Below are 23,582 nucleotides of genomic sequence, written 5' to 3' on the forward strand. Positions count from 1 at the left end.
CACCCACAAGCTGAGCTGCACTCAGCTACTTCACATTAAGCAGCTCTTTATTTTCCATGGTGGCAAACTTGAGGGTGCAAGAAAACTAAATTTTTCAAATCCATTATTCTTACTTCTGAAAAACATAAAATATTCCCTAAATGCCCTTTCCCATATGACATTTGTGACCCTGTGGATGAGAGAGGCATGCAGGAAAATCCCCTCAAGGTCAGACCTGTAGCTGTGTATCAGTTGTGCTGTGAGAGGAAGGAGAATATTCTCCAGAGCAATTTCCTTTCAAGTTGGGTCAGGCAATTGCAACGTTTGCTGCCATCTTGATGTCCAAGGCCTTTTTGTTGCTAGGAAACTCCCCGTGTTTCTGTAATATTGTTCAATTACATGGTTAAATTACCCACTTGTATCGAGTTTCAAGCACCACTGAAACATGTCTAGTCATCATGTCTGCACATATGAGAATATTTTAGGAAAATTGAAAAAACATACAGAGGAGTATGTACATGTGCACTGATTTAAACCATCTCGCCAGGAAAATCCCATGGAGATCTAACATTTTATTTCCAAGGTCACAAAGAGGGGGTGAATGACAGCAGCTTATAGCTACGTTATTATGGCAAATTAAGATGTAAAATATATGTTAAACTCATTACACACTGAGTTAAGGTTTTGAGACTGCGGTGCTTTAAGTCTCGAAAAATATGTGTAAGTTGTAGGAAATGGGAATGGTGTCCACATGACTGGGATACCTCAGGGCTGATGCAAAGTCCATCAAAGGAGGGCAGTGACAGGTTTCTAACTGGCTGTGATGTGACCAGGAGGAGGTTTTCTTTCTCCTGTAATGGTTTTGTCACCGTCAGAGCACCTTCAAGTAACACAATGAGCTGCTCACTGGTGGTTGCTGTTATTTAGGAGTCATCAGGGTCAGTTTTGTTGGATTCCCTCTGGTTCTTTCCTCTTCCTGAAGCAGAAAAGTCCCTGCACTGCTGAAGAGCAGGACTTTGTACCTGTTACTCTTTAAAACTCTGTGTATCCTCAATATGCCTTTGGCATTTTGTACTTGGTAAGCAGGTTTTTAGAGGCTTTGGTTGGGTGTATCCTTGTCTATGGTTTGTTCATTCCTTATTTGATCCAAATTCCCAAGGAAACAGTGCAAGTTGACTAACAACAGAGTAGAGGAAGCTGAAAACGATAAGAAAATACTATTTTGGGGTTGAAATGAGAGCTGGGAGGTGCTTGTTATGATGGTTCTGCTGTTTCCAGGCATCATTATCCCACTGCAGCATTTTGTGCTTTTTCCTCTTATGTTTTTTTTTTTTATCTGTATCCTTTAGAATCAGGCCATGGACCCACAGTGGTTTAGTTGAATTAAACAAGAGTCACCCATCAGTTCTCTGAGTGCTGTGGCTGTGAACACTCACCTCTCCTGTCACCTCTGGGCTGTTGGGGGAGCTCAGACACACCTTGACTGAGCTGGGCCTGACTTCTCCAGCTGATAAACTCAGCCTTAGCTTGAGCTGTGAAGGGTCATCACCAACCACACTGTGTGTCCACACACCATGGAGTTACTGGGATGGGAAAAGGAAGCATGGAATGAAATGCATATTCAGTTTTCACATGCACAGCAGTTTATTGGGCTCCTAAAAAGTCAGGCCTTCAGCTGATTCCTTTTATTCCCTCCTTTTGGAAGCAATAAAAAAAAAAATCTATTTTTGGGACATTTATAATGAGAAAATGAAGTTTAATGAGAATTAGCACATTCAGTGGGAAGTCCTTCAGTTTGGAAAAATGCCATATTACAGGAGTTAAACAGAGGACAGGGTTTATTTCCTATCCTAGAGGCATCTAAGTTTTGTTTTCTTTCATTTACATGCTTTGTTAGGCCTGTGCTGTGCCATGTTGGGGTGGTGGTAAAACAGACCAAGAGGTGCATTTGCCTTAATTCCAAGTGGTTGTTTTAAAAGCAGTAACATATTTTGGAGGATAATGATCATCTAGTTAGTTACAATTTCCTGACTGTGGAACTGGGAAGTTGTGGAAAAGCTTTTATTGGAGGTTTTGTGGTTCTAGGCTGGGAAGGGCCAGTGCACACTGATGTCCTGCTTTGGAGTTCAGGTTCTGTGAGTGGAGGATTAGCACAAACACTGGACAGGTTGAACTGGATTAGTAGGGGTTGGCCTTTCCCCATTTTGAAGAAAAACAGGTTGTGGAGAGGTTGAATTTGTTGGTTCTCAACAGATAAATATTTATAGCAGATTTTCTCATTAGGGGAACAAAATTAGGACAAATGGAAGCTTTTCCTTCTTACACATGAAAACCAGTCTGTCTGGGAGCCTTCCCAGTTGGTTACAGGTTTTGCCTTTGGAATCTGAGCTTTTCCATGGCCTGGAGAAGGGAGTTGGCCAGGCAGGTCAGCAGCGTGGAGGCTCCTGCCCTAGGAAAGGGAAATCACTTCCTGCTTGGACTTTCTTTCATCTGCATATTCCCCATTCTGCTCCAGCAATCCAGTGAAGCCCAAGGCCTGGCTCCATGTCCCACTTCCTGCTGCCAAATTCATCCGAGGGAGGAGGGTGAGAGGCAGAAGGAAGCACAGAAGAGTAGGAGGTTTTCTGGCTGGTGTTTACAGGGATGGGCAAAGAGCAGGGAAGCTGTTGGGAGTCTGGGAGTCCTTCCTGCCCTTCCAGCCTGACCTCAGCAATGGATATGGTCACAGTTGTGCAGCCCAGCAGAGTCTGGGAAAGAGGAAGAGCCACCAGTTCTTCCCTCCCTCTCTCTTCTCCTGGCCTTCAACCAGTTTTCCTGGAACTGGGAGTTAAAAGGCGGATTTCTATTTAAATCTTTACTTTTTACTCCACATTCTGAAAGGGGTCAGTAGCTGAGCAGTGACTTCCAAGGAGGTTATGTTATATATGCTCAGTGCAATGGATGTTATACCAAACACTAAAATATACTCGTCAGGTTTCAAAACAGCAACAATGTTCTTTGCTGGATTCTTGATTTTTTTTTTTAATTATTTTTTATAAACTCTGTTTAGAATGCCCATAATTCCACAACACCTTTCACTTGAATATTATATAAAAATCAGGCATAGCTTAGAAAATTCAGGTTAAGGGCTGTTATGACCATTGTGGAGGAAAGAACTGATGAGAAATTGGAGAAAATAATTTCTAAGCGTTTGATTGGAATGGGTGGGGAGGGTGAAGGTGTGCTGGGGTGGGAGCACTGGGCCAAAGTACCCTTCCCCAGCCCTGCTGTGCACACACAGGACTGTGCAAGAGCAGCCTCAGCCCTCTGGCCAGAGTCCAACAACCTGGGGTGTGGGTGCTCCCTGTGGCTCCCCCGTGTCAGCCCTGCCGTGAATGGGGCTGATGTGCTGCAGTCACAGTCTGCTCTGCCCAGAGCTGCTGGGTTGGACTGGGTTGGACTGCAGCAGGAGCTGCAGGTGACCAGTGCCTCTAAGAATAGCCAATCCCAGCTCCATGGAATTCTGAGGGCACTCCCGTGGTGCTGATCCAGGGCCAGGCTCTCGGCGGGTGGGAATGAGCTCCGTGGGGCTGGGGCAGTTTTCACCAGCAATGGATCTGCCCAAACAAGGACCCCCACCTCTCTCCACATGGTCCCTGGCACAAGGCAACTCTGCTTTGAGTGAAATCTAGTTAAATCCCTGCTCTGAATGACTCTTTTGATGTGAAAGTTCCTAATTCAGGGAAAAGACAAATGTTGGTGAAGTTTTTGCTTTAAAATTAATTGCTTTACCTTGCTGTTCACTGACAGATTTTCTGGCTTCCCATGTTAACTGCTCGTATCTTTTCATTTTCTAGCAGGATCTTTATGAAATGTTCCATTTCTTGCCAGTTTTATATAGATACACTTATATAAAAACTATATGTCTGTAATAGTGTGCACATGCATTTATTTTTTTGAATTGCCAAAAATCAATTCACAGAGCAAACCCTAAGCCTTTACAGAGCTTGTGATGCCTTCATTTACTGTTTTTAATATAGGCTGCAGAGGCTTGAATTGTGACTTTGTTATGAGGTGAATAATTCTTATACTTTCGGAGGGAGTCACTGAACTGCAATCTGCTGAGTTGATTAAAAAAAAAAGATTGGAATAAAGCCAGTTAATGATAGCTTAATATCAAATGAGAAAAAAAGTTGTTCTGAATTGTATTTAAGGAAAATATGTTTCCTGGGAGTGCTCCATAATCCTTATTACATGGCAAGAAAGGAGGAAATCCTTAAAAGGAGCATTCTGTCCTCTGCAACACAATTCTGGTGACGTTTGAGCAGGCACAGGACACTGCAGAGTTCACCCCAGCAGGAACAAAACAGGGCAGCCTGAGCAGGGTCTGTGTGACCAGGCAGGGATGGATGTGAAGCAGGTGAGGGTGGGATTTGTCTTGTGTACCTTAGGCTGTGCCTACCTCAAATTCCAACCTCAAATTCCAGCCTCCCTCTGTAACCAGTCAAGGAATTGTGGTGTCCCCAGTGAGAATTCTGTGTCATTTGGCTCATTAATGAAACCACATCAAACTTTGTTCATTGGGTACTACTTAAAGTGTTCTGTGTCCAGCCTGGATATGAGGGTGTTTGGAAAGGCTGTATTTAAATGATTTTCGGTATTGTGATGTGAATATGTATGTAAAAAAAGAAACACGTTACTTGTTAGGTATGTGACTGAAAATTAGATTGATGCTTAAGTATGGGCATAAAATTTAGATACATCACAACAGGAATTCAGTGGTTCCTAAGGATGGAAATAGAGAAATGGCCTTGTGGGACAGAAGTGCCTGTTGTTGCCTGGCTGTGTCCTTTGTGGTTTCAGGTTAGTCCAGCAGTGCTGTAAGGCTTCTGTAGGAATGTTCTTTAGCAGCTGTATTGCTTCAAAACATTCATTTTAAGAGCGGTATCAGACCTCACTGAGAACAGCACGAGTGTCTGATCAGCTGTTCTGTAGCCAAAACAGCTTTTATAAGGAGTAAAAGTGCGTGTTCTGATAAAAGTTCATACCACTGAACCCCTTGGCTTCAAGTCCCGTCCTAGGGTAAAAAGAAGTTCACTACAGAGAACAGCATCAAATGCCTGTTATGTTGTTCTTTGTTTCTTTGCCAGCTGTGGATTTAGAACTGGAATAATTCAGAAAGCAGTGGGACATTGTGACTCACTCGGTACCTCCTGGGCTTTGGACATTCTCGTAAAGCCCCGAGTGCCGAGTGCGAGGTTCAGGCACCGAGTTCAGTAACTCAGACTCTGAAACCACAGAGACCCTGATCAGCTGTAAACAATGATTTAGTTCTTCTCAACAGTCAGGGCATTAGAGCTCCAGTTCCAGGTGTGCTGTGCTGAGTGACAACACCAGGGAGGTTTTCTGGAGGTTAAATTTATTCCTTCAGTCAAATCAGGGACGTGTTCTGGTAGTAACATCTAGTTTTCTAAGACTGTTCTTTTCAATAATTGTGGAATTAGTGTAACTTTTCTTTTAATTCTTCATGCATCTTCTTTGAGTTCCCTCTGAAAACTGCCAATGGAAAGCCTGGGGAATAACTATTACATAGAAGAGAAATATTAAATAAGAGGAGTCTTTGCCACAAGATGTCCACTACAATTAATGTAGAAACTCTGCATCTTCATTTAAAAGCTGCAGAAAGCAGAGTCCAAATGTGCATCTTCCGTGGAAGATGAACATTATTTATGTTGCCTGGTGTGTGTATAAGTTGAAAAGGGAAATTTATTTCCCAATAAAATCTTCCAGGCTGGAAATACAGAACAGTTTGCTTGAATCCAAATGTATATTGCTTAGTCTCCACAGGAAAGTAAAGACTTATTAAGCCATATGTCAGCTGAGTTGAATTATTGATGTTGAATTCAACATGTTGAACTCAGAGATTCATCAACTTTATAGTATTATTTGTTAGAAAAGTACCCCCTTCTATCTCTTTGGACTGACTTTTTATTATCTCTCTTATTTATTATCTCTTTTATTTGAGGCAGTGGTTGCTGACCTGACTAATAGCTTTCATCTTTGTACTTCAAGTTGTTTCCATATGTGCAGGTGCTGTGGAATTTATTGTCTTTACATTGAAAAATCAAGATCTAGTCAGTGCATTTGTAGATGTTTAAATGAAAATATTCTTAAGGTAGAATTAGGGTACAAGATTTAGGACATGCTGATTTTAATAGAACATACATTTAAGGGTCAGGAAATTCCAACTTAAGGTTAAAGTATTTGAAAATCAAAAAAATCTAAATTTCACCAAATCAGAAAACACACAAAATTCTGGAATCAGCTGTGAATTCTTTTTATACATCTATACTTGGTAGGAGAAATCCAGTTAAATGTGTGGGTGTAAATTTTGCTTAACCCAAAAGATTTATTGTTTTTAGTCTTGTCCAGTCAGGGACAAAATTGAAATCTTATGCTGCTGAGAAACCTGAAGTCAGTGTTGATCCCCCAGGTGAGTTAGGTCTGGAACATCTCCCAGCCCCCCTATGGACACGATAAGAATCACAGAATGGGTTGGGTTGGAAGGGACCTTAAAGCCCATCTCATCCCAACCATGGGCAGGGACACCTTCCACTAGCCCAGGTTGTTACAAGCCCCGTCCAACCTGGCCTTGGACACTTCCAGGGATCCAAGACCAGCCACAACTTCTCTGGACAACCTGTGCCAGGGCCTCACCACCTTCACACAGAAGAATTCCTTCCCAATATCCCATCTAACCCTGCCCTCTGGCAGTTTGAAGCCATTTCCCCTTGTCCTGTCCCTCCATCCCTTGTCCAAAGTCCCTCTCCAGCTCTCTTGGAGCCCCTTTAGGTGCTGGAAGGGGTGGTAAGGTGTCCCTGGAGCCTTCTCTTCTCCAGATTTTACACCCCCAGCTCTCAGCCTCTCTCCATAGTTGTGCCATGAGGAGGAGCTCGAACAGTCCCAGGCTGACTTTCCCTCCTCCTGCCCATGGGCAGGCACAGTGACCCGGCACCATCCCCTCCCACCCCACTGGTCCCCTGGAAGAGTGAAGGAACATCCCCCCTCACTGTGCCCCCAAACTCCCACCAGGAACTGGTGGAGCAGGCACTGCACTATTGCCTTCCCAATGCCCCCTGCAGCACTGCAGCCTCTGGGAAAGCGTGTGCCTTCCTCAGGGAGAGCCAGGGAGGAGCTGCACTGGAAGCTGCTTCATGACAAAGACGTTGTAGTGGCTGAACTTCGCTGCAGAAGCACCTTCTGCCCAGGTCTCTCTCAGCCAGGTTCTCCTCTCTCTCTGGGCTGCCTCAGTGCCTGTTTCTGGTTTGGGCCGTGTCATTACAGCAACAGCTTCACATTTGGAGCCCCCCAATTGCCAATCTGCAGTGAAGCCGCACAGACCCCACTGTCTGTTTGCCAGCAAGCGCCCTTCCCCTTCTGAGAAAGCAGGAGGCACATTCCTGAGGCTTCCTCACTGTTGGATCAGTCCACGTTGCTACAATAGATTATTTTCCTTTTTTTTCACTGCTTGGCTCTGCCTTTCCCTCTGTTCTTACACTTCCCACTGGCTGTGTGGCAGCTCTGGAGCTGTAGCCACACTGTGACCTCAGCACGTGCTGGACAAAGATTCCATGTGCCCAGAGAAGGGGGGCAGGAGAGAAGGGGGGGCATCTGCCCAGCCCCCCTTCTCCACCAGTGAGGTTCCAGAGGTGTCTCCAGCCCATGGGGCAGGAAACCCACCCTTCATCTGTCCTCCTCCCGGTGTTCTCCTCAGCTGCAGCAGAGTGCAGGGCCAAGGGCTTCTCAAGAGGGAAGTGATCTCTGAGTGCTTTATGGAGAGACAGACTTGTACAACCAGGAGCAAATTCCCTGTTAGTTTAGATGGAGATTTGACCAGTATTTTTCTGCTTACATGGGGCTGGGAGGTGGCCTGTGGAGTTTGCTCATCCCATAACTTCAAGAAGTTGATGGTGAAATCTCTTGGAAGGTCCTTTGCCGGTCATGTCGTGCTAATGACTTCAATGATACATGTTCTAACAGCAGTGAAATGCAAGAAGCCAAAACTACCTTAACAAACACGGTTCATTTAACTAAAAGAGGCAGACTGAGCAGCAGGTGGAAGGGTTAAACAAAAGGAAAAAAGATTATAAAAGTTTGCGGCTTTGGCTTCACTACAAATGGCCCTCTTGCAGCCTTTATAGCATTAGTGTTGCTTCTCATAAAGCTTGAAACCATTCATCCATTTAGAAAGATTAAATTGGTCAGTCATCCAGAACAGAAAATGTACACATCCATTTTGTCTGTTACCCTAAACCAGCTGAAGTATAATAAATGCACTTGATGCCATTAAACTAAAGCATTGAGTATTAATGATGCCTCAGCTGGGGGATTTGCAGTTTGCCTGTGTTCCTGATGGTACATTCATCTGCTGCTGCTCAGGGACAGTCAGAGCAGAGCCTTTGAGTTGGAAAACACAACTATAATATATGATGTGAGGGGCTCAGAGGAAACATCTCGGTACTAAAGCAGGGAAAATCCTAGAAATGTTACAATTTTTGTTATTCTTAGAAGATCGCAGTTAAAAAGCACCAACTTCACTTAGGATATCTTAATATATTTATGATGGTCTGTTAAACAGTTTGCAAAGACAGGTTTGCCTGGATTTCCAGTTGCAGATGAAGCTATTGCTATTTAAAGGCCTGTCATTTAAACAAGCCAGACAAAAATGGGCAGACTCTCCTAAAGAACGAATTTGTAGAGGCACTTGGTCAGGAAACAAGCTTATTATTAAAAATATAATAAAAATTAGATTTAATTTATCAGCATTTTTTCTTGATTAGTGTCAAGATTCAAGAAGTAGCATCAAGAAAATTTGCAATGGTTGCTTCAGAATACAAGGAAATTTAATTCCTGCTGCTTTGAAACCTGTAAGACATTCCCTCAAATGCAGGGATTTCCAGTGGGCTGGAAAAAAACATGACATGGTTTTTAATTACTACATAAAGCGCCTTTAATCAGAGCATCCAGCTTGACACCATTAGAACTGGGAAGTAAACTCTATCCAAGTTTCCAGTTCCATGCTGGAAATGCCAGCTCATTCCTGCAGGAAACAGGAATCAGTATCCCATATTGGCTATCACTCAAAGCAGAGCAGATTGCCAGCTGTTCTTAAGCACGGGCTCGAGCAGCAGCAACTTCTGTGAAGCACAAGGAGGGGCTCCAAATGAAATATGCACTCCCAAACTTCCCTGACTATTCCCACCGAGCCCCAAAGTGCTGCTCCCTGTCCCTGCAGCCTCAGGGAGATGAGGGCACTTCCAGGGAGTCCAGAGGGTTCAGCATCAGACACTGTGCTTAGGATCTGTTTGATTTGTTTTGGTTTTTTTTTAATTTTTGTTCTGAAACATTTCTGGTGGCAAAAAAAGTAACAATCCTCCCCCCTCCCCCTCAGCATTTGTGTTTTACTGCAAATACAAATGGCAACGCTACCAGGAGGGAGCGAGGTGATCTGAAAGAGCCAGAACCTCATAAATTGTTTGTGTGGGAAAGCCTTGCCTTTTCTCTAACTGATGGCATGCCAAGTTTATTTTACAGTATTTACAGTAAGATTTGTTTGTTTTGATACCCTTTGTATGTTGTTAGGGAAAAGGCAGAAGAAAATCTCCAGGAAGTTTATAGTTTGTGATGAGACAGAGCTCAGGCTTTAATTTGCTTTCTAGCCCTGTACCTTTTACTGGGAGTGTAATATAGGAGGGGATATGAGATTGCAATTGGATGAGTTATTACTGAGCTGTTATTTATTTTCTCTGTATGAGTTTGGTGCTTAGGAAAGACCTCAGACCAGCATGCTGAGGAAGTGGAATTGTTGGTTCACTCCGAGAGCAGATGCAGGATGGGCAGGAACAGCCCTGGTTTCTCCTTCCTGCGTCACAGTGCTCCAGGAGCAGGGACAACAGGCAGACTCTGCCTGTCCAGTTGAGGTCCAGACAGATGACATGAGCACAAAATTATCCATTATGGGGTGGTCCCAGTGTGGCTGTGGGTTGTCTGTGCAAGGACTGACATTCCTGCCAGCTCCAGCACACGTGCTCTGTCAGGAGGAGAAGCCTCAGGTCTCCCTCAGGACAAGCACCCTGTGGTACAAAAAGACATAAAAAGTGGTGCCTGAGAACATTTAGGATGTAGGAAGTGTTTTCTTGATGTCCATCTTTAACTAGAGCATCCTGCCCTGAGTCTGCAGAGAAGGTCATCCATTGGCATGGAAAGTCTTCCAACTTGTTGCACTGAAAGGGAAATAGAGGTGTTGAGTTCAATGCTGAAGCCTTAATTGTTTGAACCAAACTTCTGAACACGTTGTAGGGCCTTGGGTTATGGCAGGAGCAGAGAAATAGGAGACTAACGGCGTATTTTATGTGCTGTGACAAACAGAGGTGTCACCTCTCCCTGACCTTTGCTGTGAAACACTGGGGAGACACAACCACTTTTCTCTGTAGTGGGAACGTTCCATTTCCATGTTTGACTCCCTGGGATGAAGCCTGATTGCCAAATGTTAGGAGCTTTTCCTACCAAGCTGGGGAGGGATCTTCCCAAGGGCAGACTCCCTTTCATCCCCATTCTCCTGCCTGGCAGTTCCCTTAGGGATGGTATTCCAAAGATGTACACAACATGGCCTTCCCTGTGCCAGTGTTGATGTGCTGTGCACACCATGAGAGGGAAAGGGTATTTTGGGGTCAGCAAGTGTCTTGGAGCAAAGCTGGTGCCAGGAGATGCTGGCACAGCTCAGCACTGTTTGGTTTACACCTGTCAGGAGCAGGCAGCCTCTCAGCTCCTGTGTTTGGGTGAGTGTATTCATCATATTTAGCTTTTAAACAATATTCTTTTCATCTTCCCTGCACTTCGCAGTTGTTAATTAATCTCACAGCACCCAGGGATTAATAGTAACACTTTACAGGGAGAAGCAGAAACGAGGAAAGAAGAGTTCAAGGTCATGGAAGCAGTTTTATCTAAGGACCATCAGGTTTTGCAAGATTAAAGTGTTCTTAACTGGTCTCTCCTTGGATGTCAGCCTCCATTTTGGGGGCAGGGGGAAAGTTTTGATATTTAATGTATTTAGAGCTCCCCTTTCATTTGTTCACTTTAGCACATATTTTTTCTGAGGCAAATGGTGAACAGAACGTGCTCACAGTGCTTTCTTCTCCCTAGGACTTGAAAGATGATCGGAGTGATGAAGAGGAGGAAGATTCTGTCACAGATACTGAGGAGGAGTCCACAAAGAACGGCAGCAAGAGCAGCAGTGGGTCAAGCAAACACCTCCTCAGTGGCAGTCACCACTAGCCCTGTCCTGCCCCACCTCCTGCAGTGATTTCTGCTCTGGTTTCAGCCCAACCTACAGGATAGAATTTGAGTCAAAAGGCTTGTGAGAGACTGTGATTGATTTATTGTTGGCTACTGGACCTGGAAAAAAGCCCAGTTTAGAGGGAAGGGAGAAATTGCATCAAATGACAAAACGTGTTAACGACCCACTTTCTGAATCGTTGGGAAGTGTGTGGGAAGAGGTTTGGACACTGACAGTGCTCCACTAGGGCAGAGCTCAGGGGAGTCAAATAATTCAGTGTCCCACTGGTTTTCAATGAGATATATTCCATCAAACAGTTTAAATCACAGATGTTTTGGGGTAGTAACTTAGTGTGAGCTCCATTAGGAACCAGAATTACTCAACGTGGGAAAAATCTGACAGTGCTCTGCAGGGACTGGCACTTCAGTCTTTACTCTTCAGTTGAAACCCTCATCAAAAATGATATTTTTTTAAGTTAGATTTCATTTCCTGGAGGCCAGAGGAAGCAAACATGGAGGAATTCAAACGACTTGCCTGTGAAGAGTTGGCTTCAGTGCAGAAATACAGTCTTTCTCTGAAATGTGCTGTATGATAGATAGGTCAAATATTGTGTTCTAAGATTTACCTGTCAAGGAAACCACTGTTAAAACAGCAAAACTCAACCCTGACTCTCCACTGAGCTCCAGGTTTCCCAAATGTCTTTCAGTCCTTTTGGCCCAGTATTAGAACAGAAGGGGCAGTGGGGAGAGAAGAGAGTGAATGGAAATTGGGTATTTTCACAGATCCTTGTGCACTTATTTGTCTTCAAAACACCCCCTGTTCCTGACATATCTTCAGCCCAGAGGGTTAAAAACAAATCTTATCCGGTCCCTTCTTGTGAGCTCCTTGGATATTGTGTTCTCTGGAGCAAGTGCTAAATTCTGGTTTGAGGTTGTGGAGTGTTCACTGCAGGTATCCAGGCTTTGGGGACTGGCATGGAATGTCACACTGTCAGTGCTGTGGGTTCATCTGATACCAGGATCTGTATTTCCATCTCTGCTCTGTTATAAAATGGGGAATCACATAAGTTAGAGTCAAACTTAGTGTGACTTTGGCCACATACTGTTGTTTATCTGTAAGCAGTGGAGGAACAGTGGATGTTTGATCAGTTCCCCAAAGTGCCTCTATCCTAAATTTGCCCCTCTTTTCTAACCCCACTGTGGAGTGCAGCAGCATTTTCAGTCCTGAGGCTTTCCAGGGAGAGCCTGGGCCTTGTAAACAGGGTGGTGCCAGTCTCACTTCCAGCTGCATGAGCTCACAAGGCCATAAATGATTGGTGTCATAAGTTTTAGAGGCTCTGCATGTGATTCTACAGTAGCTGAGATCATCTGGGGAGCTAAATCCAGTAGCCTGATGGAGGCCAGGGGAGCAGGGCTAGAACAGCCCTGGAGCAGAGCACTTGGTTTGGGAAGGCTCCGCTTCCCTTGGGCTGCTCGGGCAGGAATTGGTGACCTACAGGAAGTGTGACATGACTGACTTGTTTTCCCAAGATTTCCTTGGCAAGGGGGATGTAATTCAGCGACTGAAGCATTTGAAAGAAGGGGAAATGTTTGGGATCTCAGATATGAAGAAAGGAGTGTTTTCTGTGCAGGTACAAGAAGCTGTACAAGTGCTTTGTTACAGGGGCTTCATTTTTCGCAGTGTTTGATTTTTTTACTTGCATTTTGGAGCAGGTAATACCCCAAATGTGCCTGTTTTACCACACAGAGAATTCCACTGAGGAAGGAGCGTGTCCTACAGCTTCTGAGAAGGATGGGAGATGTGTGCTGGTGGAATGGGACCATCTAAAGCAACTGCTGAGTTTGGCAGGGGCACGGTTGCATATCAGGGCCTGTTTATTGCCTACATGAAAAACACTGGCCTTTCCTAACAAAACGTGGAAATCTAGCATCTTGGAGGCTTTACACTCCCTTGGAGAGACAACTGTGCTTTCTTTGAGATGTAAGGGAGTTTTGGGAGGTGGCCAGGGTATTATCATTTAATTTTGGTGCCAGAAGCTTTCCTCCTATGACTAGGAAAGGAATTCAGGAAAGGAAACACAAGGAATGATGTTGTCACAGGAATGAGCCTCTGAACAACTACTGATTTTTAAACTGGAATTTATAGTCTCCTTGAGGCCAAACCTTGCCCTTTCTGCTCAGGACAAGCCTCCCACTGAAGCCAATTAACTCAATTGGAGTCTTGCCTAGGAGAAATTTTGGATTGCAGTTATCCAACCTAATTGCCAGAACCGTTGTTCTAAGTCAGTGTGAAACTGGGGTCTTCAAGGAAGAGCAGAAGGTAGATAAATACACTCAAATGTAAAGCATTGAGGCAAATTTTGGGTGAGTACAGAAGAATATGGAAGAAAACAACATCCTGAGGGTGAAGATTGTCTGGGCACAATAAACAACCAAATAACTCCATCATGTGTCAGTGAGGGGTGTCAAGGGCAGGCCGTGAGGACCCTGCCCAGGGGTTACTGCCATGGCACACACAGGGATTAGACCTAAACATCCTGAATGTAAAGCTCTAGGAACTGGGAATAAATAGCCCCAGCAGAGAAAGAAATGGGAATGGATTGTGACAGTGAGACTGGCTGTATCTCCCCTGTGAACATCAGATTGGTCATTCCTGAAGTTATGGGAGCTTCATTTTCCACTTGTTACTGATAGAAACCCAGAAACAAGAAGCTGAGCTCACAGGGACACAATTCCTGCCAAAGAAATTCATGTCATGGTGCTTCAAGATTTTCAGTCTATTCAATGCAATGCAATGAAAATTCAGCCTTAACATTTTTATAATCTTGGTGTGAAAAGAGTCTCCAAACGCAGGTGCAGAAAAGCTGTAGGTGTGGCTGGGAGCACAGGCTCTGACATGTTATTGTCACCATTTCACAAAGGGTGTCCTGGTTCAATGAGGTGACACAGTGCTTCTGGCTTTGCTGTGTCAGTCTGACCATGCCAAAATATTTCTGATAGTTATAGACTGAAAATCAAATCTTAGTCCATCAGACTCAGGGGAAACTCTTCTGTTCCATTTAATTTCTCTGTCTTTAGTTCAGGTATTCCTGTCCACGTGTACTACGCTGCCTCTGTACTTATTTCATACTTAGATTTACCAGCTTGCTCTGGATTTTATTTACAGATCTCCTTTGCTCCACAGAACTTATTTTCTCAATTCATATTATTTGGTATAATTATCTTTTTTTGTTGTTCTTAACACCACTGACTTTGCCTGGTCAGTTGTGATACACATTACAAATAAATATTTTTTGAAAACAGGTGAGGATTTCCTTGTTTTCCCTGTCCATTCCCTCCCAGCTTTCCAATGAGAGCCCATTCAGGAATGAATTCCTTACTCTTCCCAGTTTTTCCCTTTCCTGGAAAAGGCTGGATGACCCACAGTCTTCATAAAAGGTAGCAGCCAGGGCTGTAAATGATCTTGCGTTTTCCTGAACAATTAATGAACAGAGAGGAAGGAAAATTAATGGGGGCCTCATCCATCACTTGTCTTATTCAAGATTTATGCTTTGATTAAAGTACTTGACAGTGGTCCTGTGTACACCAGGAACTACTCCCTCTGGAATGTTGCATGAGGTTGTATCTCAGCTGGGTTTTGAGGTGGGATTATCAGTGGCTCATCATAAGAACACTTGAGGCAGCTCAGACATGGATCTTCAGCTGGCAAAAGCAGGAAAGCTCTATGGAAAACAAGCTGTGCAGATTTGTATCAGCTGAAAAGCTGTTCCATATTTCTTCTTTCCATTTGTGCCTCCCTGGTTGGGAGGATCGCAGAGGTTCTGACTTGCTGTCTCCTCCCATGGGCAAACAAACATAAGGGAAGGTGTTCCAGCCCAAATAATGAACTGTAGCAGAATGCTTTGGTTTTATTAGCTGAATTCTTTCTTTTTTTTTTTAAGCTTATGAGTAAGAATAAAGTAGATGGAAAGCAAATCGAGCAGGGCTGTGTGAGTTTTGGCTACAAGCAACTTGCAAACTGTGAAGAATAAAAAAAGAAGTTGCTGATTTAGGAAGAAAAACACCATCTCCACAGGCACTTCCCCCAGCTGTGGGATTGAAGAGCAGCACATCCCCAGCGGGCAGGGATGACATTCCATGCTGAGCACACGGACATGGCCCAGGAGGGAGAACTCCAGAGCCTTTTGTATGGAGCAACACATAAGCCAGGAATGTACCTGTGAGCTGATTCCATCAATCGTGTTCAAAATCACTGGAAATGCCTCTTCCCTGCCAGTTTGATGGGGTCCCTCCAGCTCTGTGTCTCTGTAGAGTTTGAGCTTTGGCTGCCCAATGGACCTCGAGGAGGACAAACACCTCTGAGCTGTTGGAGGTCACACAGGACATCTGTATTCCCACTGAGAATGGCATTTCTGCTCCAGAACTGTATGGAATCTACCTGAAGGCCATCAGGGACAGCAAGGTGGCCCTCGAGGGGCCAGCATCGCAGGGAAGAGGTGAAGCCCTGCCATCAATCCCTTGTCAAGGACTGGGACTCCCAGTCAAGGAAGGGGAGGTGATCACAGCAGTGTGAACTGCACCCAAAGAGCTTCTACTGGGGCTCTGAGAGTTTATTTGGCTGAAAGAACCCCCTGTGGGACTACTTGAAATTACTGCCTTAACAGAAGACAAGGCTGAAAGCACCACTCTGAGCTTCAACAGAGGACTCTGCAAACACGAAGTCATAACAACCCACGTAGGATAATGTTGTTGATGTTCCAATAGTCCGAAGATTTATGAAAATAGCTTCTATTTACTCAGCTGGAGAGAGCCCTGTTCTCCTGAGTTTTGTTACCCCATAAAGCATTCAGAGGAGACCCCATAATCATTTCAAAGTCAGAAACATTAAGTGGAATAACAAGTATAAACCCTCTCCACAGTGACTTTGAAGTGCAAGAAGCATGGCCTTGTAGCCTGGAATATTATGGAATATTACTCTACTCTGAGCCGGGTGGGAAGAAACAGCTCCCAGGCAGTTGTTTCAGGTGGTGAAAAGTCCGTAGTTTTCCTCCCACGGAAGAAGTTGGTCTAAAAGAAGTTAAAGTTGAGCAGTAAAATAGGTGATTAAATTCCCACTGAAATTCACAGGAGCTTCTCCCATGATACCGATGACACTTGGATCCAGACCTCCTGTGACCAGGTACAATGGTAAGGACAGCAGGGCACAGCCCCAGTGCTTTGCCTTCCTGTAGCCCAGGGCAGAATCCTCCCTGGAAAATGAGATCTTCTGTCTGCAGGACACTCACCTTCACCTCTTCCCAAACTGGGCCTGTATCCTTTGAAAGACATTCCTGGGAAAGCAGTCCTCCCTTTTTCAAGGCAGAAATCTCTCTTCCAGCAGAGAACTCTGCCTCCAGGACAACTTTCCCTGAGCACTGGCCGATTCGGTTTGAGCCCAAACAATGAGTTCCCAGAGCAGGAGGGAAGGCAGGAGGATCTGGGAGAGGCTCCTTTAGAAAGATCCCAGTATGTGAGTGAGGGGACAGGGAGGGCCTCGCTGGGGCTGGGCCAGGAGCCCAGTGGAGTCCAGTGGAGCCCAGCAGACCTGCAGCTGTGGCAACAACCCCACAGGTCACCTCCAGTTGCTGGGAGAGCCTGACTCCCCCTTGGACCTCAGCGTTGGTTTTGTGCTTTTCCTGGCTGACTGAGAGTCCCAGGAGTCCTAGAAGGGCTCCTGGAAGATTTGTGTGTTTGCTTTCTACAACCAAGAGCAGAAGAAAGCTGCTAAAAGGCCTTTCTAGTGCACCTCTGGGTTGTGTTGTGGGCTGTGTACAGTGCAGGAGATCTCCTGGTATTTCAGAACAAGAATCTGTAGGAAGCAGGAGCTAAATCTTATCAGGTTGTGCTAAGTCTTATCAGACCTTGCAAATCCTACCTAGTTCCTTTGCTGTTTTAGAGGAGGAATTGTTCAGCAACCAAAGAATGTTGGTTTTTTCCCTATTGCAAGGGGCAGTGAGGTCAGGTAGTGGTTGTGTTTGGAGCTTTTTTTGAACCCTTTGGCTCCTGCAAGGATGGCACTTGAGCAGAGCACAGAACACTGTAGCAGGAGCCCCTTTGGCCTGAAGTGAGGGCTGTTCTATACCCACACAATTCTGCAGGGCATGCACAGCATTTAGTGAACCCGGGAATTGCTTCCCGCCGGTTCTGGCTGCCCTGGGAGAGCCCAGCGCTGCCGGGCTGTACCTGCTGCTCGTGGAACATCCCAATCCCTACCTGTGCCATCACCCGCGGGGGTGACCTGGTCATTGCTGCGAGGCCCCACGAGGTGGCAATAGCAGGACACGGCTCCCGTCGGGACACGGCTCCGGGGAGCGCTGCTCTCCGTCCTTTTGCCCCTGGAAACAGAGATTCGATTGAATCATGGAATCATAGAACCAGCCAGGTTAGAAGGGACCTCTGAGATCATCAAGTCCAACCCTTGATTCACTACTGCCGTGGTTCCCAGACCATGGCACTGATGTCACATCCAGTCTCATCTTAAAAACCTCCAGTGACGGAGAATCCACCACTTCCCTGGGCAGCCCATTCCAATGCCTGATTACCCTCTCTGTAAAGAATTTCTTCCTAATATCTAATCTAGACCTCCCCTGGCAGAGAATATCGGGGTGCAAAATTCTTGCAGTTGGTAATTTCCACTTGGTCGATCTCTGACTGTGAAACAGGTGTCTGGTGTGTCCCTGGTAAAAGACCACTTACAAATTTTGCTGAGAGTGTTTGGTATCAATTCCAGTCCCGGGGTTTGGTTCCAGTCCAGAGGACCCCAAGGTTGGTATCTACCTGGGTGTCACCAGTGCCCCTTTTCCCAGAGGTGCAGCACTCTCCTACTGACTCCCTTGGAGCTGTACCTGGCATATCTGGGATAGGGCTGGGGAAGAAAGGATGTTAAATCTGCTCTGATGCTGCTTTACTCCTTGTATTTTTTCATATTGTCTCTTTAAAGATATTTACCAAGCAACAGAATCTGTGGCTGGTGGTAAGTGAAGCCCTGTTCTCAACCAGATCCTTAATGTCTGTAATGCAAATAAGGATGATAAATCTCAGAATAATGAGTGTTACACTGCCCTTCCAATGGTGCTGTCCCACCTCAGGAACAGACTCTCTACCCCAAACGTATGAGGTGCTCTGTGTTTTGCACCATTGCCAAACAACAGAGCAAAGCTCTGAGGGTGGAAGGGTTTGGGCCAGGTCCAGCATGTGCATGTGCAAAGGGGGGAGCAGTGGGACATCACCTCCCAAACTCAAAATGTGCCCTAAACCACCTCCAAAACCCAGTGCACTGTCAGGAGGCACCACTGAGAAGTGCTCCCTGTAGAAAGCTGTTCCCAAACTTCTTCAATGCCCATAAGCAGTGGTCTCTGCAGGCCCAGGCTGAGCACCCATTAAACAGCGTTAAATGCTGGACAAATTGGGTTTTTTATAAATGCAGAGCAGAGGCAAAGCAATTAAGACCAAAATCTTTGAGTTCTGGGGGTTTTCCCCCAGGGATGTCTCGGGGTCTGGGGGGGCACAGTGCATATTCCTTCCTTTAGAGCTGCTATGGCTGGTTTCTGCTGGGAGAAAATTCAGAGCTTGGGCTTGGGGTCCACAAAAGCTGTGACCCTGGTGGGTTCCCAGCTGTGCTGAGCCCTGGCTGCAATGGCCCCCTGACCAAGCACACACAGCCTGCACACTCCACACTCCCTGTGAGCATCAGCAGGGAAAAGGGATCCTTTGGTCTAAACAAGTTCCTTTAATCCCGTTTGGCACAGCCCTCGTGGTCAGGCTGTGCTCAGCTATGGCTGTGCGGAGAGCTGGGAAGTGGTTTCTTTGATAGCGGGATGAAAAATTTCCATGGGCTTTGTCCATGGCTGTGGATGGACAGGAGGTGCTTGGACGCTGTGGAATGTGGGTGGCAGCCTCTGCGGTTCCCATCTGAGCCCAGCTCTTCCCTAGGATTCCTGTTCAGAGCCAGGAGACAGCTGGATTTGACTTGCTGCTTGAAGCTTCGAGGTTGCCTGCCTGGCACTCTCCATGAGGGGTTTCCATGGGCTGTGCCCAGCTGTGGGTGCAGTTCCCTCCATCCCAGCTCACAGATGGTGCCAGTGGGAATCCTCACTGCCAGCAGGTGCTCTGAAAACACCTCCTCTCCTTTCCTGCCTGTGTCCAGCCCAGGAATCCCAACAGCCAGCACTGGAACAGTGCTGGAGTGATGCTGATGTTTTGCTGTTCTGAACAAACACTTGTGACTGAGCCAAAGTGAGCTGCCAGCTCTGCTGGGAGAGAGGATCCAGCATCAGAGGAGCATCTCCATTCTGCTCCTGGGTCACTGTAGGGCCTTGCAAAAAATGACAATATTGGCCCCCAGTGGGCTGGGATGAGGTATTGGTGGCTGTTGCTGATTAGGAGCAGGATGTGTGTCAGACTTGAGGAGTGTTGCTCCCTCCAGACCTCACACTGTCCTTACCCGGTGACTCCAGGCAGGCTGTGCTGACGTGGGCAGTTGGGTTTCCTCACTGGAGGAAAAGGCAGCCCTTGCTGTCCCTTAGGAGAGTGTGACAGACACAACCCCTGTCAAGGTGCACGGCACTGCAAGTGTGGCCCTGCAGTGGTCACAGCACATCCTGCCTGCCCTGCTCCCTTATCCCCTGGGGACAAACACGCTTTTGCTGCTTCGGGGCAGCTCAAGAGCCCAAAATATGGGGCTGTTTCCCCAGATAGGTGCTCCAAGTGACCCCCAGGCTACACAACTAACATTCATGGGCAATATCAGTTGACCAAGGCTAGGTTGGATGGGGCCCTGAGCTCCCTGGTGTCCCTGCCTGCAGTGGGAGCGTTGGACCCAGATGATCTTCAAGGTCCTTTCCAACCCAAACCAGTCTAGGATTCTATGATCCTACAACCAGACATCCCAGTTTGCATCTCCAGGCTGTGGAGCTCATAGTAAAGTCTGTGAGACAGCATGTGCTGGAGGCTGAGTGCCCACAGCTCCCTCCCTGCTGGGAGGGTTTGTCCTCCTGGGACAGCATTGGGAATTTCCTGACTCACCTGGGGGTGATGGGAAGGGATTGTAAAGACCAACTGGTCCAGAAGGGGAGAACTGCAGAGCAGCCAGGAATGGGGACAGGGAATGCAAATTTAAATTTTTAAAACTTTAATTAAATTTCTTAAATTTAAAATTAATTTTTTAAAAGCAGTCAGAGGTTTTGTGCTGTGAACTCTGCACTGCCTCTGTCAATGGCATTACAGCAAACTTCTGCACAGCTCTGCCTCCAAACTGGGAGCAATGAGGAAAATCATCACAAACCTGAGTAAAGGACTGGTTCTGTGGGGAAGAGTAACTCTGAATATTGCTGGTCCTGTCACTGCTCATGGATAAAAGGTGGAGGTTTTTGATTGCTGAATTGCTGTAAAAGTTCAAATGGTTTGACAAAGCTTTGAAGGAAGCTTGGGAGCATCTTGAATATGAGACAAAAGAAGGGTTAGTCAGAGCCCCAGTGAGCTGAGCACACAGGCTTGGGGCTGTTTGACTTCCACAAGGGAAAAAAGGTGTTTTACAGACCCAGACCCCAGCTGGGGGGCCAGAGGGGCTTGGCCTTGGGACACAGCCCTTCCCCAGCTCTGTGCCACCATCCAGCGGTGCCTGTGCCTGGGGCACGGCCCTTCCCACCTTGGCCTGTCCCCCCCACAGTGCCTGGCTGTGGTCCCCCATCTCCAGGGATGGGAAGGGGCCTTCCTGGCTGGAGCAGAGCCGGCTCCCGTGCCGTGACCCACCTCGGAGCCCCCGCCTGCTGCGAGCCCCTGACCCCGGCAATCCCCGCTCGTGGGGATATCGAGTGTTCTGTTTGTTTTGCAAGTGTAATTGGCCAAGACGCTGTGAAGGGAGGAGAGAGCGCTCCAGGGAGAGGTGTTAAAGAAATAGGAAAACATTATTAAGAGTGTTTTAAGTCAGCAGTTCCCCTTATTAGTGCTTTCATGGGGGAAAGGAGCCACTTTAGGTCTGTGCAGTTGCATTGGGCCACCGGGTCCAGGCTCTAGTAGCCAACCTTGCAGCTGGATGACCTGCCTTGTGCCTCCCCTTAGCATCACCTCTGTCCCTCTTCCAAGCCATGCACCACCTTCCTGCCTTACCAATCTCCCCCTCTGGCTCCCTGTGCCCTGCTGCAAGGAATACACAGAGAAGGAGGAGCCTTATATGGAATATGTGGTTTTGGGGATGATCCTTGTCCAAGGCAGGTGTTGGATACAAAGAGAAATGATTGAGAGGAGATGGGGGACACCAGATGTGGGATATGACCAGATGAGGAACAGTGCAGGGACAGAGGGAGATGGTGCCTGCATGAAGGGCTTTGCTGGTGTCAGCTCCAAGCATTCAGAACTTCTGCCTCCAAAAAAAAAATTAATCAACAGCAAAAATTTTTGAGAAAGGATTATTTTAAACAATCCCATGGTTGAGAACTTCTTAATTTGCTCCTGGGCAATAAACTTCCAGGCTTCTCACAGCTCACATTTCCCAGCCTGTCAGGGGGTCAAACATAGAGAGATGGAGTTAAACGAGAAATCAATCTCATGATTGCAGGAGCCAAGGTCTGGAGAGGAAAAACCCAAACAAACCGTAAATCGGAACAAAAGAAAGTGCCAGCTATTCCCAGGTTCCTGATAACATCACCAGAAGTGGCAACACTGGACTTCATGAAAAGCCTGGCTGAACTTTAGGGTCAGCCCCAAACAACAGAGCTCTTTCCTTTGTCCCCTCGTCCCCGCATGCCTGGGGAGTGACGTGTGGCCGGGGTGCTGGGATCTGTGCACAGCTCTCCCATCCCACACAGACCCTGCACTGGCCCTGTCTGTGGTTAAACCCCCCCATGGCCAGGCTGGAGGTGGTGGGGCTCTGACATTTCCATCTCTCTGCCCGAAGCGCTGCCTGTTGGAGGGAGCGGATCCTCCCTGCTCCCTGCAGGGGAGTGGCTCAGTTGGGAGCACGTTCTGTTACATCCCTGACTTTTCTCACCCACCGTGGCCCGTGTGCAGTGTGGTTCTCTGCTCCTGACAGTGTTGCACCCTGATCCCTCCAAACGTGTGCCAGGGCAGCAGGGATACCTGGGAGGTTTTGTGCGGACAGGAGCAGCACCAGGGTGGGAATGTCCCAGACCTCCACGTTATGGGGGCTGGTGTGAAGCGACCCTGGGATTTCAGAGGTCTGTTCCTCAGCCCCCATCCCACAGGAGTGTTTTTCTTCTCTTTTCTCTGTTTTCCGTGGAAATAGGGTGTTTTTCCCCATTGCTGGGAGGCCCCTGGAGATAGGCAGGGGGGAAGAGTCTGTGGGGAAGATCTTCATGGAAAACCTCATGGAACGCACTCGCTGTTTGTGAGACAGACACAGTCAATGAAACTCCCTGTGACAAAAGGGACCTTTGTCAGCCTGTGAATAAACTCCCTGCTTTACAGGGACTCCTGCCATGGACCTACCTGAGCTGAAGCAGGCTGTGTGCTCCCCTGAGGACACAGGTGCCACCTCCAGTGTCACAGTCACTTTTCTTTCTGCTCTTTATCCCCAGGAGCTCATGAACAGACTGTCCATTTTCAGCCAGACTTGACAGGGATGTCCCAGAGGGAGTTTTTCTTTCTCAGGCTTGGGAGAATTCAGGCTGCTGGAAGGAAAAACCTCCTGACTGCCTCTGCTGAGGGCTGCATGAACTGTTCCAGACACTGGAGACTCCACTTAGGATCGTTTAGGTTGAAAAAGACCTTAAAGATCATTGAGACCACCTGTAAGAAGTGAGTCCAACATGAAGCAGCACAGCCTGGAATACCCTGTATCCAGGGAAGAAGCTTTAATGGAACCTCTGGCTCCCTGTGTAAAGCCAGTCTTTAGGAAACCCACTGCTGGCACCTCTGGAACTACTTGTATTTATTTGGTTGATGGTTTTAAATTACAAAAGAGCTTTTGTTGGTCCCTACTTGTCATTAAAACTGACTTGTGGTTTTTTGGGGGGTCATTTGCACAGGTAACAGCAGCACCTGCCAGGTCCATGCCTGACCAGCCTGGCCAAGCTCTGCAGCCTCTGGAGGGGAAGAAATTCCGGATGCCCAAAGACCTCAGTGAGGAGAGGAGCTGCATGGAGAGCAGGGAAGGCATCAGAGTGTCCCAGCAGGAGAGGAGCTGTAGGGAGAGCGGGGAAGGCATCAGAGTGTCCCGGCAGGAGAGGAGCTGTAGGGAGAGCAGGGAAGGCATCAGAGTGTCCCGGCAGGAGAGCAGCACCTGTGAGGTTGGG

The 23,582-nt window shown here is 46.9% G+C and overlaps 1 protein-coding gene and 1 long non-coding RNA gene across 5 annotated transcripts in view; one reads left to right on the plus strand and one right to left on the minus strand.

The window, feature by feature from the left end:
* The window catches only part of CERS3 (ceramide synthase 3), a 46,079-nt gene extending 31,487 nt beyond the window's left edge, over positions 1 to 14,592 (plus strand). For all 4 annotated transcript variants that reach the window (XM_017805143.1, XM_017805142.1, XM_017805141.1 and 1 more), the window contains exon 11: positions 11,161 to 14,592. In XM_017805143.1, coding sequence (XP_017660632.1) covers positions 11,161 to 11,292 — 132 coding nt within the window. In that variant the 3' untranslated portion in view covers positions 11,293 to 14,592. The remainder of the gene's footprint in view (positions 1 to 11,160) is intronic.
* Positions 9,543 to 23,459, minus strand: LOC108492622. Its single transcript, XR_001873173.1, has 3 exons — positions 22,777 to 23,459; positions 17,545 to 17,666; positions 9,543 to 10,241 (listed from the first exon to the last, which is right to left on the minus strand). It is a non-coding gene; the product is annotated as an uncharacterized LOC108492622 (long non-coding RNA).
* Positions 23,460 to 23,582: the final 123 nt, after the last annotated feature.

The sequence above is a fragment of the Lepidothrix coronata genome, unplaced genomic scaffold (genome assembly GCF_001604755.1).
Source record: "Lepidothrix coronata isolate B3197 unplaced genomic scaffold, Lepidothrix_coronata-1.0 Scaffold11, whole genome shotgun sequence".
Classification (NCBI taxonomy): domain Eukaryota; kingdom Metazoa; phylum Chordata; class Aves; order Passeriformes; family Pipridae; genus Lepidothrix; species Lepidothrix coronata.